At 41.1% G+C, this 22,208-nt stretch overlaps 1 protein-coding gene across 2 annotated transcripts in view; it reads left to right on the top strand.

Annotated features, from left to right (window-relative positions):
• efhc2 (EF-hand domain (C-terminal) containing 2) overlaps positions 1 to 21,962 on the top strand; it is a 122,629-nt gene extending 100,667 nt beyond the window's left edge. For both annotated transcript variants that reach the window (XM_043700860.1, XM_043700858.1), the window contains 5 exons: positions 11 to 144; positions 3,944 to 4,141; positions 13,806 to 13,898; positions 14,353 to 14,455; positions 21,626 to 21,962. In XM_043700860.1, coding sequence (XP_043556795.1) covers positions 11 to 144; positions 3,944 to 4,141; positions 13,806 to 13,898; positions 14,353 to 14,455; positions 21,626 to 21,721 — 624 coding nt within the window. In that variant the 3' untranslated portion in view covers positions 21,722 to 21,962. The remainder of the gene's footprint in view (positions 1 to 10; positions 145 to 3,943; positions 4,142 to 13,805; positions 13,899 to 14,352; positions 14,456 to 21,625) is intronic.
• Positions 21,963 to 22,208: the final 246 nt, after the last annotated feature.

The following is a 22,208-nucleotide window of genomic DNA, read 5'->3' as shown; positions in this document are numbered from 1 at the left end:
CTTGTATTAGTATCATAAGGCTAATATTTGCACAATTCTGACAAAGCTCAAAACAACTGGTGAAACACATTCCCTTGAAATAAAAAGGATGCTTTCAGCACATGATCCTCAAAGGACTGGTATAATTAATTATGATGATTTCAGGTAAGTTTGATATGTTTCGCAGCTAACTAATAATGCTTTCTCATAATATTCATTTATATATTGTGATGATCTCCCTGCTTTTGGGGAGAAACCTGTATCATTTCTTGGGGATGATCGATCCTTAATAGCCAGAATTTGATTTCTGATTTAACAAGAAAAGCTGGGTTCTAGTAAATGATCAGCTGACCAGATTGCCTGAGAGTCAAGATTAGAGTAGTGCTAGAAATGCACAGCAGGTCAGGCAGCATCCGAGCAGCAGGAACATCGACGTTTCGGGCGGGAGCCCTTGATCAGGAATCTCCTTCCAGATTGCCTGAGAGCAGAACAGTAGAAAAGAAGGTCAACAAATTCATTTTAGGAATGAATATGTTCACAATGATAGTTTTCTATTCAAGCAAATTAATTTGAAAGTTACAAACAAAAACAGAAATTGCTGAAGAAGGCCTGGCAGCATCTGCGCAGAGAAAGCAGAGTTAACGTTTCGGGTCAAGCGACCCTTCAGCAGAATATAAACAGGAGAAGGTTGGTATATATGCTGAAAATAGGGTGGGGTGATGGGGAGGAGTAAATGATAGGTAGAGATGGGACCCAGAGAGAGATAATAACAGTTGGGAAAACAAAGGAATGGATAATGGTCACCTGGGAGAATCAGGAGCAGATGATGGGTTGATTGTGGTAGCAGCCCATATGAAGACAAGGCCTGGTATGTGGGGTTGTGGAAGGACATGGAAGAAGGTGTTCAGGCCCTAAAATTATTGAACTTGATATTAAACCCAAAGGACTAGCCACACTACCATACATCAGGAGCATTTCAGAACTGACAGCCAGAGTACTGCGACCACTAGGACTTATAACAGCACACAAACCAACAGCCACCCTCAGACAACAACTCACCAGAACGAAGGACCCGATACCCAGCATGAGCAAAACTAATGTAGTGTACAAAATCCCATCCAAGGACTGCACAAAACACTATATAGGACAAACAGGAAGACAGCTAACGATCCGCATCCATGAACATCAACTAGCCACGAAACGCCACGACCAGCTGTCCTTAGTAGCCACACATGCAGACGACAAGCAACATGAATTTGACTGGGACAACACTACCATTATAGGGCAAGCCAAACAAAGAACAGCCAGGGAATTCCTAGAAGAATGGCACTCATCCACAAACTCCATCAACAAACACATCGACCTGGACCCAATATATCGGCCACTACAGCGGACAGCTGAAACTGACAACTGGAAGCGGCAGGGACAGGCCACTATAAATGCCGGAGGAAACACCACAGAAGCGCTTCACAGGAGGCTCCCAAGCACTGAGGATGTCACCTAGACAGTGGACGAAACGTTTGCAACAAAAATTTCCAGCTCGGCGAACAGAACCACAACAACGAGCACCCGAGCTACAAATCTTCACCCAAACATTGAGCTCTTCACTGGAGCACGGCAGCAAACCTGAGTCAGAGATGTTGGCCAGGAAATAGGGTGGTATTTTGAAGTGGCAGGGAATAGGAAATTCAAGGTCAGTGCTGTGGACATAACATAGGTATTCTGCAAAGCAGTCACCCAATACGTGTTTCATCTAGAAGAGACCATATTGTGAATAGTGACTACTGTTGTCTAGATTGAGTGAAATGCACATAAATTGCTGCTTCATCTGGAAGGTGTGTCTGGGGCCTTGGATGGTGAGGAGAGAGAGTAAATTTCAGCTGCTACACCTTTTGTGATTGCATGGGAAGTTTCTGTGGGAGTCTGGGAAGGCATTGGGAGTGGAGGAGGAGTGGACCAAGGTGTTCCAGAGGGAATGGTCCCTGCAGGAGGCTGACAAGGTAGAGGAGGGGAATATGTACCTGCTGGTGGTGGCAGGATGCTGGTGATTCTTTGGATATGGATGCTGGTGGGATGGTAAACCCTAATGGTGTTGTGGAAGAGAATGGGTGAGGGCAAAAGTGCGGGAGTTGGGTCGGACATGGCTGAGGGCTGTGTCAATCAAGGTGGTAGGGAATCCTTGGTTGAGGAAGAAAGTGCCCATTTCGGAGGCCTCCCTGTAGAAACTGATATCATCAGAACAGATGCAAGGGAACTGGAAAAACTGGGAGAAATTGAATTGAGTCTTTGCAGGAAATAGGGTGTGAGGATGTATAGTCAAGGTAACTGTGCGAGTCAGTGGGTTTGTAGTGGATATTGTACTGGAGCATGTGGAGCAAAGGAAACATTTCTGCCAGCAGAATTCAGTTGGCTAAAAGAGTTAAGCTCTTGATTATTGAAGGATTTCACAAGCAGTTGTTGAGTTTCTGATATGGACAAACTGAGCGAGAGAGAGAGATTGAGAGAGAGATTTAGATATAAAACTCCATAGTTAAAGAATGTTAGAAGCAAAAGAGTTTTGTTTTGAGATGGCTAGGCTTAACTTGCTGGAGATATCTATATTCTGTGGGGTGTTTGCTACCATATGATATTTAGAAGAGATTTGAAGAAGCATCCTTACTGGAAGTGAACAGAGGCTCAAGAAATTTTTGGCTGTATACAAATAATTGACATAATAACCAGACAAGCTGGTTACTCTTTCAACTTTTGATGAGTCTTGACTATTTATAGCTGCAACTGTAATAGGTGTACGAGGAAAATTGAGCTAAGACATTCAATTTAAAGTAAGTAATTGTGTCCATTGCATTTTTATTGTATTGACTATTTAAGAGAGTATAATTGTTAGTTTTTCTTTTGTGGACTATAATTCATTTGTTTAAATTGTGAGCGATGTGGTTTTATTTTTTAGTAAATAGCTCTTGGAAACAGATTCTTGGAAAATAGTTCCCTTGGGGATTCTCCCATTTTTCTGAGCTAACCAGCAGAACAGCCACAAAAACTTTGAACAAAAAGCAGGGGTGATAGTACACAATGAAGAGAATTCCCATCACCTGAAAATTTCTCTGTCTTTTATCAAGTTTTCGTATTAAATTCTGAGACTGATTACCTGCTAATTTACATTAAGTGAATATTTCTTGACATTTAATGATATTGCTTAAATTTTTGAAATTTCATCTCTTTTACACTCTGATTATGAATTGCAATTTTGATGTTTGATTAGATTAGATTAGTTTTTTTTAGATTAGATTAGATTACATTACAGGGTGGAAACAGGCCCTTCAGCCCAACAAGTCCACACCGACCCGCCGAAGCGCAACACACCCATACCCCTACATTTACCCCTTACCTAACACTACGGGCAATTTAGCATGGCCAATTCACCTGACCTGCGCATCTTTGGACTGTGGGAGGAAACCAGAGCACCTGGAGGAAACCCACACAGACACTGGGAGAATGTGCAAACGCTACACAGTCGCCTGAGTCGGGAATTGAACCCAGGTCTCTGGTGCTGTGAGGCAGCAGTGCTAACCACTGTGCCACCGTGCCGCCCACCGTGTTTGGTTCCACTTGTCTTGAGGGTTATGTCTTGCAATTTTTCTTGAAGGAAAATGTTTCTGCTATTTTACCTAAATAAAAACAGAAACTGCTGGAGAAACTCAGCAGATCTGGCAGCATTTGTATAGAGAGAAACAGAATTAACATTTCAAGTCCAAAGACTTTTCTTGGGAGTTGGGTTTCTCCTGTATTTGTGGTTTTATTTCAGATTAACAACACTTACAATATTGCCTTCTTTTATCAGGTAGCATTACATTAATAGTACCAGCTACATCTACAATGTCTCTGGAAGTTTGAATTTTGTTTCATTTTTAAATTTTGATTATTATTACTACTTGTAAGAATTTATTTAATTTTTGTTTATAAACAGGAATATTGTGATTCAGATTGGAGAAGGACTGCTCACTGAACATGAAATCATGACAATTGGACGCTACTATAGCATTCGTGAACAGCAAAAAACAGACATTTGTCTCATACTGCATGTTGTCCAAGAGGCATTGAGAAAGGCCACTTTTGAGGATTTTACAAAAATATCTGAGGCTTTCATGTATGAGGATCGACAAAGGTAAAAAACATAATGTCATTATTATGAGTGGTTATCATAGTAAATTCCTGGTATTCTTCCAGAGATTCTGTGTGGTAGTATTTATGTACTTTATCTATGTTTTTCAATTTATACTCTTTGCCCAGCAGTTTTAAAATACTGGTCTCTAAACATCTGTGTTTCTGAAATCAATTAATTAGATTCCTAGAAATAAGTTTTTCTTTCAAATTGATCTTTAGGCAACCACAACTGAGAAGGTGTATGAGAATTTTAGTATTTGATTTCACCTCATACCAAAATGCTCCTTAAAGCATCAACATATACATGCTTCTGATCTTTGGTATCAAAGTACAATTTTAATGTAGACAATTTTAGATGAAATTCATCTATCAATTATCTAATCTTTCTTCTCTTCCTCAACAATTTACTAATGATTCTAAAATAGTATATAATTAAACAGAACCAGTGAAAAATGAAAAGGAAGAGAATTTATTGCCTCAGATACGTTTACAAATACAATTTGTCAATTGTGGTCCAGTGAATTCGCATAGGACAATATTTTGCCAATTATTTTCCCCTTTTTCCTTCTGCTATGCCAGAGTACATGAGCACTAATTGATTTGGTATTTTTCTCAAATGGCCATACTTTGTCCATTAGCCTATGAGTATGTTGGGCTGTTTGATTATAAACAGCACCACAGCTAAAAGCAATTAGGACAAATCATAGACAAGTATCTTCGAGCAGGGGTAGCACCAGGAGGGGAAAATTCATCTGATTTTACTGTCCCTAACCAAAGCACATGACAACTAACTATAAAAGTTGGTTCACAGATGATCTTTAGGAAAATGAGCTTGCAATGCCAACCAAGTCTAGTTTAGTTGTGACACCAATTCCACCTTCTCTGGGCTGCTAGGAGTGGACAACAAAGGCAATTTTACCAGCATTAGCCATAGTCGAAGACATGTAATTATGAAGTGAAAAGGGCATTCAGTAGAATACCTCTGTTACACTTTTGTGTAGTATTTCAGTTTTGTACGACAGAGCGAAGTGAGTTAGTAGACTAACACCACGGAAACCAATGTGCAGGCTACCTAGGAAAACACAGACCAGCTTAAGACCGAAATACAGGTTGTTCTGTTATAATGCGTGTTTCATTTATGCGAATTCACTGGACCACAATTGACAAATTGGGGATGCTGTTTCTACAATGCAAACTTTTAAAATGTGTGTTGGCTGTAACAGGATTAGACGCGCCAACATTTTAAGCACTGTTTCTGAAGCGCAATTTTTCTATAATGTGGGGTTGCAAAATTCCGGAACCATGATTTTTAGAAGAACTGACTGTTACAGATATTTCTGCTTTCTCTAATATTTTTGTATTGGAAACGTTTACGATTAAAATGATGTTTGGTCCCCAGGAGGGATCATCCAGGGTGACCCATATGCTCTTCCCATAGTTGTGTCCATTTTACATGGAACTGCTCCACTCCATCAATGAGTTGATGAGGTTACCCAACAGTAGATATTTTTTCAGTTTTCTGTGGTTTTCATTTCCAACATCATTTGAAGTAACAATTTTTAAATATCAGATGAGTTGAAACTTTACTAAAAATCACGAGTTTTCAAATTAATCGATGGTTTAAATGTTTCATTTAAAATATGTAATCAGCTTTAACGTTATAATTTGAAGAAACATTCATATGGTTTTGCTTATTTTTATTAACATTGGGTCCTGAATTTTCTCATTATATTTAGTACATAGACCATTGTTATATCATCAAGGTGCTAAAAGGATTCAGGAAATTTACATATTTTTGCTGCTTTCATGCTAAATTTAAATTCTATCAATTCTTCGTGATACAAATCTCACTTCTGCCAATGTCTGTCAGGGTTTTTCTTTGTTTGTTTACGTGATGTGGACATCACTGGCTAGGCCACCATTTATTGTCAATCCCTACTTGCCATTGTGAAGGTAATGGTGAGACAAATTGTTGAATCAATGTGGGTACATCCATAGTACTGTTAAGAAGGGAGTTCCAAGATTTTGACCTGACAACAGTAAAGCAGTGGCAAAGTCAGGATGGTGTGTACCTTGACGGATGCATATGGTGGTGTTCCCTTGCAACTTCTGCCCTTGGCCTACTATGTAGTAGTCTTTGCCTATCTGGGACATTTAGTCAAAGAAACCTGCATGAGTTACTGCAATGTAACTTGAAAATGATATTCACTGCTGCATTGGCGGTGCAGAGAGTGAACTTTCAGGTGCTGAATGGAGTGCAAATCAAACAAGCTGCTTTGTCCTGGATAGTGTCAAGCTTCTGGAGTGTTGTTGGAGCGGTAGTCATTCCAGGGAAGTGGGGAGTATTCCATCACATTCCTGATTTGTGCCTTGTTTGTATTAGACAAACTTGGGGGAAGCAGAGGTGATTTACTTGCCACAGAATTCCTAGCTCTGACCTGCTCTTGTTGTGGCCACTTTCTATGGCTGGTCCAGTTTATCGTTATATTATTTGTAATTTTGCATTGTTCAAGTATATAGAAGTTTTCTGAAGTTATACTTGTTCTGTAAATGATTTGTCATTTCTCCACAGAAATGTGTCAGCAGTTTTCTCTGTAATTTTTATCAATGTTAGTAAGACATTTGCGAGCTGAAGAAAGTACCAACTACTGAGTACATGCTACCAAGAAAATTTGTTTTATCTATTGTCTTCCTTTTAAACTGCTGCACTTGATTTCCTGAAGTGCTTTTTTACTCTTTCAACTCAAACGTTCTGCTACTTCCTAAAACCATACACACACAACAACTTCAGACAAAAGATAGATTTCCCCATGGCATACTTATTAAGAATTATGAAACATCCAGATGTATCGCTCTGAGTCATATTAAACATCTAGCACTTAAAATCAAACCTGCATTCAAACAAAATAAAAACCACATCCACAACCTCCACCAGCCCCCAGCCGCACCCACACAACCCTATTTAAACCCCCCCCCCAAAGGATGTTGGTCCCAGCTCTGTCAAGATGGAAGTCAGCAACCCATCCAATTTATGCATGCCGCTCCTTTTGCACAACTGGCTCCAATGCTCCAGGAATCGCAAACCTTAATGTAAAACTAGAAACTAATATTTTACACAAATATTGGGTGAGTAATTCATTCCCTTTTAGTGGTATGACACAGGTCTTCAATGTGTCCCTGGGAGACAGATACCACCATATAAACCATGTAGCATTCTTCATTGATACAGGTGTACTAGCTGACTCCAGGCCCATGAACTATTTAAGGATCAGGTCAGAAAGGGAGATGGAAATCTCCTGCTGGTTACTATGTACCATCCCACCCCCATACACTTTAATACTGAACATCACTTAGACATCTCTGAGGCTGCAATGGCAGAGGATGTACCCTGAGTTGGGGTTTTCAATCTCTTTTATCACAGTGGCTTGGCAAAACTGTCACTGACTGAGCTGGTCAAATCCTAAAGGGCATAACTGCTAGACCAGGCCTCTGACAGGTGGTGAAGGAACCAACAGGTGGAAAAAACATGTATAACTTCATGCTCACCCTTCAGTTTGCAGCAAATGCATTTGTCCATGGCAGTATAGTAGGAGTGACCAGCACACAGTGTTTGTGAAGACAAAGTCCTGTCTTCTTATTGAGGATACCTTCCATTGTGTTGTGTGAACCTACCACATGGTAAATGCGATAGACTTCAAGCAGATCATGAAACTCAAGACTGGGCACTGATGAGTCACTTTGGGCCATCAGCAACAGAATCATCCTCAAACTCCATCTGCAACATCATGGACTGGCATATCCCTGTGGAAGATGTGTTTGGTTGTGGCGTTCTGCTGGAGTTGTCTGAAATGACGGAAAATAGTCCTTTGACTGTGGAGGCTGGTGGGGTGAAAAGTGAGGGCAAGTGGAACCCAATCACACTGTTGTTAGTGATGAAAAGGGGCAAGGGCGGAAGCACGAGTGATAGGTTGAATGCGGTTAAGGGCCATGTCAACCACAGCGGGCAGGAAACCACGGTTATGAAAGAAGGAAGCCATGTTAGCAGCGCTGTTTTGGAAGGTGACATCATCACAACAGAGACGAGATAAGCAAAGGAACTGGGAGAATGGGATAGAGTTCTTGCATGATGTGGGGTAGGAAGACCTGTCAAGAAGGTATCTATGGGAATCAGTGGCTTTGTAGTGGATGGCAGTGGATAGTTTATTCTCCTAAATGGAGATGGAGAGGTCGAGGAAAGGAAGGGATGATGTGAAAGTTATAGATGGGTGGAAATTGGAGGCAAAATGGACAAATCTTTCAAGGTCCTGATGGTAGCATGAAGCATCTTTCCAGTCTGGCAGTTAGACACACCATTGTTCTGCCATTCTCATTCCCATCGCTTAAACTGAACTATCAACATCTTTTCCTCCCCCAGCACTCTACACCCCACTACATCCCTCTCCAGCAAGAGCATAAATGCTGCCCCCTCCACACTTCACCAGCTCTAATGAAGGATCATCTAGATTTGAAACATTAGCTTGCTGTCTCTCCATGGATGACCCACTGTGATCTCCAGAATTTGTTGTTTTCAGTACAGCATTTACCAACACTCCCTGGTGTCTCCTGTCACGTACTTAAGTTACCAGAAACACTGTGAAAAGGAGACCAGCACTGGAGCTCCAGAAACTTTCACAATATTCATGTAAATTATGTGAATAGGTATATTTTGTGTCTAAGCTATCTTGATCTGAATGGAAATGGGCATTCCACTAATTATGTTCTCTTTACCCCAATTATCAGTACAAATTAATTTTATGCATATTATCTTCTGAAGTATTATTTCTGGCATTCTAATGAATGTTCTATGTCAGTTGGTTAATTCATGCAAGCATATTAAACCCAGCGGTGCTATAAGGTTCAACAGTAATACAAGAGTTATGTAACCATCTTAAAATTATTATGGAAGTTGACAATTATGGCATTAGTTTGTTAGTTCAAGACATTACAATTTAAGAACCATTCTATCCTATTTAATAAAGAAAATCTGAAATATGACATGAATACAATATTGTTGAAATAGTATTTCAAGTCAGCAACAGTATTCTGCTGTCATTCTGAGGAATCCTTTCCAGACACCATTATAAAGGAGAGAAGTTCAAGCAGCATTCCAAGAAAGAGACATGGCTAAGGGGCAACAACTCACCAGTTATAGCTTTCCCAACACAAGAGGAGACAGGCCATAAACTCTTTCAGCATCTGCTAGTTACCCAGAAGGATGCAGTGCTGTTGCCACTTCAGTTGGCACAAGCAGAACAGTTTGAGGCAGTAAAGTAATGTGTAAATATTTGTGATGAAGTTAATAGTGCCCACTCCCATCATTTTTGTTATTAATGTATAGTTCCTTAGGTCTTTGAAGAATTAGTTTATGCTGTAACTCCTGCTCCATCACAATGCATCAAATAGTATGATTTTCCCTTATCTTAATTTGATTTGAGTGCATATTTTGCTTTGATTAAGAGGCAGATCGGGGCAGAACTTATACACTTAATGGTAAGGTCCTGGGGAGTGTTGCTGAACAAAGAGACCTTGAAGTGCAGTTTCATAGTTCCTTGAAAGTGGAGTCACAGGTAAATAGGATAGCGAAGAAGGCATTTGGTATGCTTTCCTTTATTGGTCAGAACATCAAGTATAGGAGTTAGGAGGTCATGTTGCAGCTGTACAGGACATTGGTTAGGCCACTTCTGGAATATTCTGTGCAATTCTGGTCTCCCTCTTATTGGAAGGACGTTGTGAAACTTGAAAGGGTTCAGAAAAAGTTTACAAAGGTTTTGCCAGCGTTGGAGGGTTTGAGCTCTCAGGAGAGGCTGAATAGACTGGGGCTGTTTTCTCTGGAGCATCTGAGGCTAAGGGGTGACTTTATAGAGGTTTATAAAATCAAGAGAGGCATGGATAGGGTAAATAGACAAGGTTTTTTCCCTGGGTTGGGAAGTCCAGAACTAGAGGGCATAGGTTTAGGGTGAGAGGGGAAAAATTTAAAAGGGACCTAAGGGGCAACTTTTTCACACAGAGGGTGGTATGTGTATGGAATGAGCTGTCAGAGGAAGTGGTGGAGGCTGGTACAATTACAATATTTAAAAGGCATCAAGATAGTTATTTGAATAGGAAGAGTTTAGAGGAATATGGGCCAAGTGCTGGCAAATGGAACTAGATTAGTTGATAGAGTAAAGTTGTAGTCAGTGTGATGGGTTGAAGTGTGTCTATTTTAATGCAAGAAGTGTCAGGAATAAGGGTGATAAACTTAGAGCATGGATTAGTACTTGGAGCTATGATGTTATGGCCATTACGAAGACTTGGATATTACAGGGGCAAGACTGGTTGTTGGACGTACCAGGGTTTAGATCTTTCAAAAGGAATTGGGAGGGAGGTAAAAGAGGTGGGGAGTGGCATTGCTAATCAGGGATAGTATCACACCTACAGAAAGAGATGTCATTGAGGGGGGTTTGTCTACAGAGTCAGTATGGGTGGAAGTCAGAAACAGGAAAGGAGCAGTCACTTTATTGGAAATTTTCTATAAACCCTCCAATACCAACAGAGACACGGACAAGCAGATTGGGAGGCAGATTTTGGAAAGGTGCAGAAGTAACAGGGTTGTTGTCATGGATGACTTCAACTTCCCTAATATTGATTGGAACCTCCTTAGTGCAAATAGTTTTAATGGAGCAGAATTTGTCAGGTGTGTCCAGGAATATACAGATAAGCTGACTAGAGGGGAGGCATATGGGATTTGGTGCTTGGCAACGAACCAGGTCAAGTGTCAAATCACTTGGTGGGAAAACATTTTGATGATAGTGATCATAACTCCCTGAACTTTACTATAGTCATGGAGAGGGATAGGAGCAAATGGCATGAGAAACTATTTAATTAGGTTAAGAGAAATCAGAATGCTATTAGGCAAGAACTGTGGAGCATAAATTGGGAACAGATATTCTCAGGGAAATGCACAACAGAAATGTGGAGGTTGTTTAGGGAGCACTTGCTGCAAGTACTGGATAGGTTTATTTCACTGAGGCAGGAAGGGATGGCAGGGTGAAGGAACCTTGGATGACAAGAGATGTGGAACATCTAATCAAGAGGAAGAAGGGAGCTTACTTAAGGTTGAAAAGGCAAGGATCAGACAAGGCTCTAGAGGAATACAAAGTAGTCAGGAAGGAACTGAAGAATGGACTGAGGAGAGCTAGAAGGTGGCATGATAAAGCCTTGATGGCAAGGATTAAGGAAAACCCCAAGGCGTTCTACACTTATGTGAGTATGGCCAGAGTGAGGGTAGGATTGATCAGGGATAGTGGAGGGAACTTGTGCCTGGAGTCGGAGGAGATAGGGAAGGTCCTTAATGAATACTTCGCTTCAATATTCATTACTGAGAGGGACCTTGACATTTCTGAGGACAATGTGATCGGCTCAAACAGGTTGATGTTAGGAAGGAGGATGTACTGGAAAGTTTTAAACATGTGAGGATAGATAAGCCCCATGGGCCAGATGGAATATACCTAAGGTTACTATGGGAAAAAGGCAAGAGATTGCTGCACATTTAGTGATGATCTTTATATTCTAACTGTTCACTGGAGTAGTACCAGATGATTGGAGGGTGGCAAATGTTACTCCCTTGTTCACGTAAGGGAATAGGGGTAATCTTAGGAATTATAGATCAGTCAGTCTTATGTAGGTAGTGGGCAAATTATTGGAGAGGATTCTGAGAGATGGGATTTATGATTATTTGGAAAAGCAGAGTTTGATTAGAGATAATCAGCATGGCTTTGTGAGGGGCAGGTCATTCCTCACAAGCCTTATTGCATTCTTTGAGGATGTGACAAAAACACATTGATGAAGGTAGAGCAGTGGATGTGGTGTATATTTTAGCAAAACACTTGATAAGGTTCCCCATGGTAGGCTCATTCAGAAGGTAAGGAGGCATGTGATACAGGGAAATTTGGCTGTCTGGATACAGAATTGGCTAGCCCATAGAAGACAGAGGATGTTAGTAGATAGAAAGTATTCAGCCTAGAGCTCAGTGACCAGTGGTGTTCTGCAGGGATCTGTTCTGGGACCTGTGCTCTTTGTGATTTTTATAAATGGCTTGGATGAGGAAGTGGAAGGGTGGGTTAGTAAGTTTGCCAATGACATGAAGGTTGGTGGAGTTGTGAATAGTGTGGAGGGCTATTGGTGGTTGCACTGAGACATTGTCAGGATGAGAACTGGGCTGAGAAATGGTGGATGGAGTTCAACCTGGAAAACCATGAAGTGATATATTTTGGGAGATCGAATTTGAATGCAGATAACTGGGTTAAAGGCAGGATTCTTGGCAGTGTAGAAGAACAGAGGGATCTTGGGGTTCACATCCATAGATCTCCAAGTTGATAGTCAAGTGTGTGATGCTTGAAACTCACAGCACCAGGTCAAGCAGCATCTGAGGAAGCCTTAGAGAGGATGCAGAGGGAGATTTACCAGGAAGCTGCCTGGAGTGGAGGGCATATCTTATGAAGAAAGGTTGAGGGAGCTAGAGCTTTTCTCATTGGAGTGAAGAAGGATGAGAGGTGACTTGATAGAGATATACAAGATGATAAGAGGCATAGATAGAGTGGATAGCCAGAGACTTTTACCCAGGGTGGAAATGACTATCACGAAAGGGCATAATTTTAAGGTGATTGGAGGAAGGTTTAGGGGAGATGGTCAGAGGTCAGTTCTTTCCACAGAGAGTGGTGGGTGCATGGAAAGCACTGCCAGCAGTGGTAGTAGAGTCAGGTATATTAGGGACATCTAAGCGACTCTTGGATAGGTACATGGAAGTTACTACAATGAAGGGTATGTAGGTCTGTTTGATTTTAGATTAGATTAAAGGTTGGCGCAACATCAAGGGCCGAAGGGCCTATACTGTGTTGTACTGTTCTAGGTTCTATGTTCTATTAGTTTAGGATATCTGGTCAGCATGGACGAGTTGGACTGAAGGGTCTGTTTCCATGCTGTACAAGCTCCATGACTCTATGATTAAAACAAAATTTATGGGAGAGATGAAAGCTCTATGTTAAAATGAAGTCAAATGTCAGTTAATAAAATCGATGCAAACACATATTAAAAAGCTGATGTTTTCTTCGGATCAGTAACATTTCAGTTTCATTTGTAACATATTTACCAGTAAATAAAGTTCAAAAAGGATGGAAAGGATACATATTCTACTAATGCAAGGCCTAAATTTGTAAGAAAATCAGAACTGGGAATGATAGCAGAAGAGTATACACTGTTAAGTACCATTCTTGAGAGGAGGGGTTGTTAGGCCATTTCCTTTCTTGAAAATTACACTGATTGTTGGAGCGTCAGTAATCTTGGAAGCTCCTGTGTACTTGAACAATGCAGCTTCTCACTGAGGGAATATGGCAGGTGCAAGATTTGCATTGCTAAAAATATCATGGAAAATTGTGTTCATCAGTAATTGCAGATTTATTACATATTTTCATATAAATATTACACAATAACATAAATTCTGAAGAAAATGTGGAAATTCAGCATCGAACGTTTTGATGGATTTTTTTCTGTTTAACTGAACTATTACTAGACAACCATTATACTCACCATTGTGTGTAAGTTATGAGCTGTTTAATATAATGCTGTTTTTCTTTCTTTTTCTCAAACAGAACTGGATTTTTGCCAGTCCAGGAAAGTAGAAATATTCTGAAAGGTTTCCAGCTACCTATACCAAATGATATTCTTGATGAAATGATTTCAAAGTAGGTTTATAAATCAAATCAAAATTCTATTACGTGCAATCCACTGTACTTATTCATTTTATTTTATTTTATTTAGCATTCACAGTCACAGAACCAGCAATAGAGTCTTGTCAGTGGCTCAGAGTTCAGTTAACTTTTAATCCTCTTCAAATTAAGAAATCAGGCTAACTGAAATAGTGCTCCTCATCTGGATGATTTAAATTCTGTATTAAAATTAGAACACAGCTTTCCAAAGAAATAATAATAGGCATTGCAGGTTTGAGAAAATACCTTGCAGTGTTGCCTGAATCTGGAAGCAGCTTTCACATTCATTATTTAATGAAAGATTTTTTTTGAGGTCACTCAGAATGTTGGAAATAGATTATATGAAGCCGGGGAGTTTACTTCAGCAATTTATAAGAATACAACACTGTTTTTATTGTCTTACCACAATTATTTCAAAACAATTTTAAAGTTTTCTAGGTGCTGATGGACAAGTGGCTTACCGGAACCTTATCTTAGGCATGAACTGGCGCGAAAACCCTGTACCCCATGTAGACATAAAACACCCTTTGGAGGTAGGACACATAATACAACATATACTATATTTAGTTGTTTTTCAGAAGCCCAGTGTTATTACTGGATTGTTAATCTGTTTTAATTTTATTTGAAAATACATATTTAAGTGTTAATAAAATTCAAAAATTATGTAAGGATACATATTCTACTAATGCAAGGCTTTTGTGAAACTCAAACTGGGGTTGTTTGAGATGATTACAGAGTATTCAGTACCATTCTTAACTGCCCAGATAATGAAGCAATCCATGTCCTCATGCAGCAAGACTTGGATTTGGGCTTGGGCTGATAAATAATATGTGACATTTTCACCACACAAGCTCCAGGCAATGATCATATCCAAAAAGAGAAAAGAATCTCTTGTTTACCAACAAAATTAGAATCTCAGAGTCATACATTATAGAAACAGATCCTTCAGCCCAGCACATCCATGCCAACTAACAAACGCCAAACTACTCAATTCCCATATATTTGCACTTGGTCCATAGCCTTCTCTACCCTAGCATTTTATTAGTCATCCAGATGCTTCTTAAATGTTGCAAGAGTACTTGCCCCCAACATCCTCTCAGGCAACACATTCCATATATCTACTTCCTTCTGGGCTAAAAAAAATTATTCTGATCTTCTGTAAACCACTTATTCCTCATCTTAAATATATGCCCTCTGGTCTTAGAAATGTCTGCTATGGGGAAGAGATTCTCATGATCTGCTCTCACAATTTTGTATACCTCAATTAGGATACCCCTCTGCTCCAAGAAAAACAAACTCAACCCATCCAGTGTCTCCTCACACCTGAGACTTTTAATCTCAGAAAAATCCTGGTTAATCTTTTCTGCACCCTCTCCAGTGCAATCATGTCCTTCCAATTGTATGACAACACAGCTTTCCATCCATGACTTAACCAATGTTGTATAAAACTATAACAACACTTCCTTGCTCTATATTCTGCACCCTGGCTAATGAAGCCAAGCATCCCTTATACCTGCTTCACCACCCTGTCTACCTGTGCTGATACCTTCCAGGATCTATGGATTTGTACACCAAGGTCCCTTTGTTCCTCAGTATTCCTTGGGGAACTACCATTCATTGTGCATATCCTTGCCTCATGAGACCTCCGAAAATGCATCACCTTCAACTTATCAGAATTAAAATTCATTTGCCATTGCTCTGCCCAATTTACGAGCTGATCAATATCAGACTGTCATCCAAGACCATCCTCCTCACTATCAACAATACCACCAATTTTCATGTCATCTGCACACTTACTAATTATATCTTCTACATTCACATCCAAATCATTCATGTACATAACAAACAGCAAGGGTCCCAGCACTGATCCCTGTGGTAAATCACAGCTTCCAATTACAAAAACAACCCTCCGCCACCATATTTTGCCTCTTATTTGCAAGTCAATTTTAGATTCAGTTTGTCAACTTGCCTTGGATCCCATGGACTCTTACATTTTGGACAAGCCTTCCACATGGGACTTTGTCAAAGGTCTTGCGAAAGTCCATGTAAACCACGTCAACCACACTACCCTCATCAATATATTTAGTCACCTTTTCAAACAATTCCATTAAATTAGTCAGATTTCCCTCTAACAAATCTGCGCTATTTCTGATTAAATGGCTGCCTTTCCAAGTATTTTTTAATATTTTCCTTCATAGGTTTTTCCAATAATTTCCCTCACACCGATGTTAGACTAACTGGTCTATAATTATTTGGCTTATCCTTGTTACCCTTCTTAGAACATAGAACATTACAGCGCAGTACAGGCCCTTTAGTCCTCGATGTTGCACTGACCTGTGAACCAGTCTGAAACCCATCTAACCTACACTATTCCATTCTCATCCATATGCCTATCCAATGACCATTTAAATGCCCTTAAAGTTGGCAAATCTACTATTGTTGCAGGCAATGTGTTCCCACCCCTACTACTCTCTGAGTAAAGAAACTACCTCTGACATCGGTCCTATATCTATCACCCCTCAATTTAAAGCTATTTCCCCTCATGCTAGCCATCGCCATCAGAGGAAAAAGGCTCTCACTGTCCAACCTATCCAACTCTCTGATTATCATATGTCTCTTTACCCACAACCAAAGTAAGGCTCACAGGTCTATAATTTCCAGGGTTGTCTCTACTCCCCTGCTTGAACAAGGGAACATTTGCTATCCTCCAGTCTTCTGGCACTATTCCTGTAGACAATGACGACATAACGATCAAAGCCAAAGGCTCAGCAATCTCCTCCCTGGCTTCCCAGAGAATTCTAAGGTCTATTTTTACACTTTCCAGGATTGCTAACACCTCCTCCTTATGCACCTCAATCCCATCTAGTCTAGTAGCCTGTATCTCAGTACTCTCCTCGACAAATTGTCTTTTTCTAGTGTGAATACTGATGAAAAGTATTCATTTAGTGTTTCCCTTATCTCCTCTGACTCCATGCACAACTTCCCACTACTTTATTGGCCCTCATCTTACTCTAGTCATGTTTTTATTCCTGATATAGACATCCTACGGGTTTTCCTTGATCCTATCCATCAATGACTTCTCATGTCACCTCCTGGCTCTTCTTAGCTCTCTCTTTAGGTCTTTTCTGGCTAACTTGCAACTCTCAAGCATCCTAACTGAGCCATCATATCTCATCCTAACATAAGCCTTCTTGTTCCTCTTGACAAGAGATTCAACTTCTTTAGTAAACCATGGCTCCCGCACTCGACAACTTCCTCCCTGCCTGACAAGTACATACTTATCAAGGACCTGCAGTGGTTGTTTCTTGAATAAGCTCCACATTTCAATTGTGCCCATCCCTGTAGTTTCCTTCCCCATCCTATGCATCCTAAAGCTTGGCTAATAGCATTATAATTGCCTTTCCCCCCGCTATAACTGTTGCCCTGCAGTATATACATATCCCTTTCCATCACTAAAGTAAACAAAACTGAATTGTGGTCATTATCACCAAAGTGCTCAACTACCTCCAAATCTAACACCTGGCCGGGTTCATTACCCAGCACCACATCTAATATGGCCTCGCACCTTGTTGACCTGTCTACATATTGTGTCAGGAAATTCTCCTGCACACATTGGACAAAAACAGACCCTCTCAAGTACTTGAACTATAGTATTTCTGGTCACTATTTGGAAAGTTAAAGGCCCCCATAATAACTACCCTGTCACTCTCGCTCCTATCGAGGATCATCTTTGCTATCCTGTCCTCGACATCTCTGGAACTATTCAGAGGCCTATAGAAAACTCCTAACAGGGTAACTTCTCCTCTTTCTAACCTCAGGCCAGTCTACCTCAGTAGAGGAGTCCTCAAATGTCCTTTCTGTAACCATAATACTGTCCTTGACTAACAGTGCCACACTGCCCCTCTTGTACCATTTTTTCTGTTGTTACTGAAACATCTAAATCCTGCAATAACCATTCTTAGCCCTGCTCTACCCATGTCTCCGAAATGGCCACAACATAAAAATCCCAGGTACCAATCCATGCTGCAAGTTCACTCACCTTATTCTGGATGCTCCTGGCGTTGAAGTAGACACACTTCAAATCATATCCTTCCTGATGGTGCCTTCTCGCAATCTTTGTTCTGACTTCACTACTCTCAACCTCCCATATACTCAAATTACAATTTCGGTTCCCATCCCTCTGCTGAGTTAGTTTAGCAAATTTCCTCCCCCCCAGGCTATTGGTACCCCTCTGGTTCAGGTGAAGACCATCCTGTTTGTAGAGGTCCCACCTACTGCAGAAAGAGCCCCAATTATCCAGGAATCCAAAACCCTCCCTCCTGCACCATGCCTGTAGCCAGGTGTTCAACTCCTCTCCTTCTCCTATTCCTCGCTTTGCTAGCACTTGCCACAGGCAACAAACCAGAGATAACAACTCTGTTTGTTCTAACTCTAAGTTTCCACTCTCACTCCCTGAGTTTGCTTTAAATCCCCATATCCTACCTATGTCATTGGTGCCTATGCGGACCATGATTTGGGCTGCTCCCCCTCCCCAGCAAGAATCCTGAAAACACAATCAGAGACATCACGAACCCTGGCACCTGGGAGGCGACACACCAATCGTGAGTCTCTCTCGTTCCCACAGAACCTCCTATCTGTCCTCCTAACTATGGAGTCCTCAATGATTAATGCTCTGCTCCTTTTCCCCCCTTCCATTCTAAGCAGCAGGGACAGACTCTGTACCAGAGACCTGTGCCCCATTGCTTACCCCTGGTAAGTCGTCACCCCCAACAGTATCGAAAATGGTATACTTGTTGTTGAGCAGAACAGCCACAGGGGATCCCTGCACTGCCTGCCGGTTCCCTTTCCGTCCCCTGACAGTAACCCATCTACCTTCTTCTTTAACCTGAGGTGTGACTACCTCCCTGTAACTCCTCTCAATAACCCCCTCCACCTCCCAAATGATCCGAAGTTCTTCCAGTTCCAGATCCAGTTCCCTAACACGGTTTTCGAGGAACTGGAGTTGGGTGCACTTCCCACAGATGCAGTCAGCAGGTACACTACTGGTGACCCTTCCCACATTCCACAGGACGAACATTCAACTGCCCTAACCTCCATTCCCACTACTCTAAATTCCCAACAAGACTACTGAAAAACTAAACAAAAAATAAAGAAACCAGTCACCTTACCAATTGGCGCACAGAACCCTTTTGGTTAGAGGAGGAGGACGGGTGGGAGATACTACCCGAGTAGTGTTTCGGGTCAAGCAACCATCCAAATATAAAGCCACACTTACCCAGCAGTCCCTGTGTCTACTCCTGCTTAGTGTGCGCTCCGCCAATACACAAAGTAAACCTTTATATCTTTTAAAATTCACCTTCCCTTCGGGCCTCTGATCCTCGCTGTTGCTCCTCCCACTCCAACTGGTGCCGAATAAAGGTGAAGAACGCTGAACTCCTGAAGTAAGTCTTTTAAAATTCACCTTCCCTTCGGACCTCTGGTCCTTCTTGAACAAAGGAACCACATCAGCTATCATCTAGTCATCTCGCACTTCATCAGCAACCAGTGAAATATTCAATATGTTCACAAAGCCCCAGCAGCAACCTGGGATATATCTCATCAGACCTGGGGATTTATTGAAATGAATTGAATTTAATTATTTTAATTGTCACATGTACTCACCTGAGTACAGTGAGAAGTTTACAAGTCACCACTTATGGTGCCATCTTCAGTACAAGGTACCGAGGTACAAATTCTTCAGTACAAGTTCTTTGGAAAAGAAAATAGAAAATAAAGAAATAAGAAGTCTAGCATTACAGATTGTAGAAATAAATTAGAAAATAGAAGAATAAGAAGTTAAGAACAACAATTCTTCCAACTCAGTCCAACTGGCACCTAGCCTCTGGCCCACACTGAGCCTTGACTATAACCCACACTGGGCTTCATCTCTCAGCTCTCAAGGCAGAGAGGGGCCTCTGAAATCACATCAAGGCTGGAAGTCCATGCTGAGGTTATGCCAGGCCAAAGGATTGCCATGGGCTGCCAAAAGACCATGACTCCGGGCCACCAAGAGACCGCCAAGCTTTGCCAGGAGACTACCACATGCCGCTGAGAAACTGCCATACTGCACCAGTGAGAGATCACCATGGTGGGCTGGGAGATCACCACAGTGGGCAGGAGGATCACCACACCAGGCCAGCACCTGCTATGCCTGAAGACAGCCACACCAGGCTGCGAGACTGTCACACCAGGCTGAGAAACCACCACACCAGGTTGGGATGCCACCACACCAGACTGAGAAATAACCACGCCAGGTCGGGATGCCACCACACCAGGCTGAGAAACCACCACACCAGGTCGGGATGCCACCATATCAGGCTGAGAAGCCACCTCGCTGAGTCCTTGCAAAGCCATGAGTCCAAGTCCACACTGAAAGGAGGACTTTGTGTCCCGGGTGTTCAGGATGTCACCAAGAAGAAAGAAGAGAAAAAAAACACAAATGACCCATAAAGAGAAAAAAATGGAAAAGAAATAAACAGAGCAGACAGGGTCTATCTGAAGTGCCATCATAAGCACATGTAAAACATCTAATACTTTCTCCTGATTAATCTTAGCATGTTCTAAAACCTCACCATCCCAAATGAAATACCCGGCTACATGTCATTCTCCTCTGTGAATACAGATGAAAAATGTTCATTTAAGATGTTACCCACATTCATTGGTTCCATGCGCAAGTTGCCCCTTTAGTCTCTAATAAGTCCCACTCTTTCCATGGTGATCGTTTTACTTTTAATATACTTATAAAAAGCCTTGGGGTTTTTCTCGATCCTATCTGCCAAAGGTATTTGGTGGCCCATCTCTAATTGCCAAATTTCCTTTTCAAGCTTTTGCAGCGTCTCCTCTGTTTTAATGTGCTACATCTTACATATGCTTCCTTCTTTTCCTTCATCAAACTCTCGATATCCCTTGACATTCAGAGTTCTCTGGATTTGCTCCCCGTGCTCTTAACTCTTAGAGGAACATGCTGGCCCTGAATCCTCACTTCACGATTTTTAAAATACTCCCACTTTTGTAGCCCAAACAAGTGAGTTAACTGACATTACCCTTGTTTTACATCCTCTCATAACATTTCTCTTTGTACAAAAGAAAGTAGTCCCCAAACTGACTGTGAAACAAACTTATCAAGTTCTACAGTGCACAGTAAGCAGATTGCCTGATGTGTACTGGATTTTGCCCAATGTTAAGTGTGTACTACATTTCAGCAGGGAAAGGAGGGAGAGTGAGAGTCTGTTATCCACTCCCCTCTGTCCAAGTTCCAAGGCTACAAAGAATCCACTATGCTTTTATAAAGCTTAATGGAACTCTCAGCAGCTAAGGGCATGTGTGCTGTCTGTTGAGGCCCTTCAGATGGACATGTTTCTCAGACAAAGGGAAGATAATTTGAGCACCCTGCCCCAATTATTTCAATAACCATCCCCGCGAGGTATGAAGATGACCTACAGCAGCCTTCATACTGACTGAGGAGGAGTTCGAGACTGCTACAATTGCACTGACTTGGTGGATTCATCCAAATCCAATATCTAAAATTGAAAGCAAGTTGGTAGGATTTAATGTAGAAGTCAAATCAGGATAGGTGAGAACAGATTGCATAAGTTCCGGCTGTATTTCTGGATATTTGTGTAGAATCTGAACTGATATTTTCTTCCTGCTGTTTGCTGTTTCAGGTTAACAAAGCTGGGAGTGGAGAGTTCCCAGTTAAGAAAGTGACGAGCATCAACTATATAGCCTTCATTGAAGATTTATTTGGCAAGCAGGAGTGAAGTGACGTAGTATAGGTCTTACTTTTTTAAAAAATATATAGAAACAAATTTTTGAAAGTTCTACTAAGGCAGTTGTTTTATTATAGAATTTTAGCATTGATAAGAAATTATTAATACCCTTCAGCAGCTTAGTAATATAATTCCAGTTAGAAATTGGCCTAAAAATGATGAAATTAAAATAGCTTTACTGATTGGCATTTCTGTGTGTAATTTGGATGTATTAAATAATTAACTGGTAATAAATCAGCATACTTAAAACTCCACATAGCTTTCTGGATGACCTTTTTTCACACCAAAGCAATAACGTGGAGAAATGATTGAGCTCTCAGGTAGATTTCTCTCTCCCTTTTCCTTGGTATGTTCCAAGCAGTGAGAGTCAGCTGAAAGAAACTTTGCATAATTCAATACCTGAACAAGGGGCAGGCCTCCAGCAATAAGTTGGTGATCAACCTTCCTGCTGAAACAGGTAGGGGGCTGGTCGATATAT

This window comes from Chiloscyllium plagiosum, chromosome 12, assembly GCF_004010195.1.
Source record: "Chiloscyllium plagiosum isolate BGI_BamShark_2017 chromosome 12, ASM401019v2, whole genome shotgun sequence".
Taxonomy (NCBI): Eukaryota; Metazoa; Chordata; class Chondrichthyes; order Orectolobiformes; family Hemiscylliidae; genus Chiloscyllium; species Chiloscyllium plagiosum.
This window is presented reverse-complemented; position numbering and strand designations above follow the sequence as displayed.